The sequence below is a fragment of the Triticum dicoccoides genome, chromosome 4B (assembly GCF_002162155.2).
Source record: "Triticum dicoccoides isolate Atlit2015 ecotype Zavitan chromosome 4B, WEW_v2.0, whole genome shotgun sequence".
Lineage (NCBI taxonomy): Eukaryota > Viridiplantae > Streptophyta > Magnoliopsida > Poales > Poaceae > Triticum > Triticum dicoccoides.
This window is the reverse complement of record NC_041387.1, coordinates 608,132,859-608,136,538: the sequence shown is the minus strand read 5'-3', so window position 1 is coordinate 608,136,538 and position 3,680 is coordinate 608,132,859. Positions and strand designations below refer to the sequence as shown.

Below are 3,680 nucleotides of genomic sequence, written 5' to 3'. Positions count from 1 at the left end.
ATTATGCCAGAAATTAGTCCACTGGAGAACCTAAACACTAGTAATTTAGTTAAGCATAACCACAATTAGGTTTCGGATTATTTTAGGACGTGAATTTTTTTAATGTCCCGATCTGTTAACTTAAATTCAGGTCATATTTTAGTTATCCCTAGTCGTCCAGATCCCAAGTATCACACATACATAAAAATAAGACCTAGTACTACCTACCTCAAGTGCTAGGTACCTTTTGTATATACAGTGATGCATATGGAATTAAGATAACAATCAGCAAACACAGTCTCCTGAATATTGGCTAGCGCATATAAACTGCTATTGAAACTCTTTCAAACATAAACTTCTAAAATTATGCGCACGCTGATGTACAGGTTTAGTTTTTGTTCATCTGCCGGCAAATTTACATAATGCAAGTAAACACGGAACAACGTGTTATAAATTCAAGCCAACATACTTATGAGTTTATGCACATGTGTAGGTTCAAGTACTTCAATATTTAATTTGCACTAGATTGTGCAGATTGCATGGTAGGTCCACAGAACATAGCTGATAAATTCGCTGTCATGGTGCTGATTCTCAAACTTTTGGAGTGCATTTGTCAAAAAAAATATGATAACTAGTAATTGCTAAAAGTTGGTTATATGACCAAAAATAGCTATGTAAGTACTATTATGTACCTTGTTCTCCTCTGCACCAAAGTTTGACAAGCACTTCTGTATGACATGATTACCATTGAGATCATTGACAAGATGCATGAAGCCTGGTTGTAGGGCCGAAATAATGAGCACTATCTGCTTCCTGACCTTAACAGTCTCTATCAATTTCTGAACTGCCCTTGTCCTGAAACAAATCACAACAACCAAATCATCACCAATCATTTGCATGCATTTAGTAACAAAAGGGGTTTTATGTTGCAATGTAAGCATCATGGCACAATTCTACTGCCTGTGCACTTCCTTGTCCAAACACAAATTGCAGCATTCTCAAATACAGTAATAGTTTGTGACAATTGGTTAGCTAGTAAAATTACTTCTAATTTCAGGTAGTTAATTGATCAGTTTAGGCAAGAGAAGGTAAATTACCCATGTGAGTTCACAGAGATTCTCAGCAGCTTCACAGGGTCCTCCGTCAGCACGGCGATGATCCTCAGCCTTTGATCCTCATCACACACATCCAGAAGCTTCTGAATGAGATAGTTGGCAAACGAGTTGATCATAAGCTCTGCCATGTGGTCAATGATTCCTTCGAAAATCACATCCACGTGTTGCTTCCCTTCCTCAAACTTCTGCTGCAAGAAGCGGCAGCCATTCTGGTCCTTGGCCATGAAGTAGATGTACCCCTTGACTCCAACCATGTTCTCATACCTCAGCATCCTAGGACTCTCCAGCTCCAGTGCCCTGTTGTTGTTGGCATGCTGCTGAAACCTCCTGTCCTTGGCACGGTAGAGAACAGGCATGTTCTTCTTGCCATCGAAATTCTGACCGTCCTCGCGGCGAAACGCCTCCATCTGATTATTCATGCCGCCTTTCATGTAGCGATTGCCGGTGTGCACAGGCACGCCGTACTCGCAGTGCAATTTGGGTGAACGGCCTGCTCCACCACGGGGGTCAAGGGCAATCGGACCAGTCCCAACAAACCCCCAGTTGTGTTGTTCTGGGGCAGCCTGCCCAGGAAGCATGAAGGGCTCGGGGTGAGCATGAGCAGGGTGCACCAGGCCCTGTCCCCAACCAATGCCAGTGCCGTTTGCTGTCCTATTGTACATGAAGCCGTTCATGTTGACCTCCAGGCCGGTGGGGTGGGCGCCCAGGCCGACGTCCGGGCCGAGTGCGAAGCGGTAGCCGGCCGCCATGGCCTGCTCGTTCACCAGGGGCTCGCCGTGAACCGAGGAGCCCGGCGCCCCAAAGGGGTAGCCATAGTACGCGGCGCCACGCGGCGCAGAGAAGTCCGCCGGGGCGCCGTTGCCGACGGGCGGGGCCTGGGGCGCGGCGGGCGCGTCCTCGACGAGCAGGCCGCGGAGCTGGTTCGCCAGCCACTGCTTCTCCGGGTCGTCGACGGGCTGCACGAGCGGGGACGGCGCGGCGGCGACGAAGGGGCTCGACGGATGCAGGGGCGCCGGGCAGACGCGGAGCGGCGGGTGGTACGCGCCGGCGCCGGCGCCCTGGTGATCACCGTCGTCGCGGCGGTTGACGACGACGGCATAGCAGGCGTCGTCGGCGCGCCGGGGCGACGCGGCGTAGCCGTGATGGCGCGGCGGCGCGAAGCCGTGACGGCGGTCGGCGCCGCCATGGCCCTGGCCCTGGGAGAGGGCGGCGCCGGCGCGGTGCGGCTGGGGGGAGGTGACCTGGGGGATCTCGCTGAGGAGCAAGTCCATCTCTTTCTCCTCGGGCCGCTCGTCCGCCCCCGCCGCCGCCGCCGCCGCCGCCGCCGCCGCCGGGCCCTTCATCGCCAGATCAACAAACAAACACCGGGCGAGGCGAAACCAAGACCAAGACGGGGAGGAGGCGTCGGAAAAGCAGAGAGAATCCGATCAGAGATTGCAGGCGGGCGGCGGGGCGGGCGGGATCGGCGGGGAATCCGCGGATCGGGAGCGGGGATCGGGAGCAGGGGTTAGCAGTGGTGCATTGGGAGGCGGATGGGGCGGGGGAGGTGGAGGGGAGGAGGCCGGTGAGGCATGCAAAAGAGGGGAGAGGAGGGGCGCAGGAGGGAGGCGTTGGTGGGTTTATATACCCAATTGACTCGGCGCAGGGCTTCCTCTCCCCTCCTCGCTGCTCAGCTCTTCCCCCTTCCTCCGCACCGCACTGGCGGACGGATGGATGGACGACTGACCGGAGGGGACGAGCGTACCACCGTATTTCATTTTTTTTATATATACCAACAACAAACGTAGATGATCTTTCTACGTACGGCGCGCCATGATACGCGAGGAATCCGCGGCTTCCGTTGGCTCGCCGGATGGATTTTAACCGCCCTTTCCTTTCCTTTGCCACCAGACCAGATCTGGGATGGATCCTTTCAGCTTCGGCTTTGGGTAATCCATCCGTCGCTACAACTAGTACTACTACCACCACTACCCTTTTAAATTTGTGCTGCTAATTGAGATAGAACTTGCCTTACATAACACGCTAGCCTTTGTTGTGCATTTTAAAATGTTCGCATACATATCTCTTGACACCAGTTTGTGATTGTGTTATGCGGTTTCTTTTTTAGGGGTCGTCTTTGTGTTAGTTATTGATCATGATGAAAACAAGGAGGGTGAACTCTCCGAGCACAACACGTTTCTAGACTGACTATTTCCCACCTAAACTCAATGCTTTGGCCTAAAAAAAAGTTGCAAACTGAAAGTTAATAAGGAGATTGAGGATGATAGGTTGAGATAAGAGTTGCTTTTTTGTATAAAAAGTTGAAATAAGAGTTAAATGTGCTATTACAATTTGACGATGAAACTTTTGAAAAAAAAAACTTTTTGGTGTAACTCTACGACTTGGTATACTTTGCGTCATCCTTTTTGTTTCTACGACTTTCTAGGTTGGGTTCCACTACCTCCCGATAAACGGCAAAAGAACTTGTTATGATAAAGTGAAAGCTAATTATGATACCTGCGATGGTAGTTCGATGAAAAGAGTTATCTTAAGTGTATCAGTACAGTTTTGATGATGCAACGCTAAGAACTTGGTACACTATGCGTC

General features: G+C 50.8%; 1 protein-coding gene across 1 annotated transcript in view; it reads right to left on the bottom strand.

Annotated features, from left to right (window-relative positions):
- The window catches only part of LOC119292880 (pumilio homology domain family member 4-like), a 4,964-nt gene extending 2,527 nt beyond the window's left edge, over window positions 1–2,437 (bottom strand). Inside the window, exons 1-2 of the mRNA XM_037571556.1 lie at window positions 1,077–2,437; window positions 672–834 (exon numbers count right to left, since the gene is read on the bottom strand). Coding sequence (XP_037427453.1) covers window positions 672–834; window positions 1,077–2,437 — 1,524 coding nt within the window. The remainder of the gene's footprint in view (window positions 1–671; window positions 835–1,076) is intronic.
- Window positions 2,438–3,680: the final 1,243 nt, after the last annotated feature.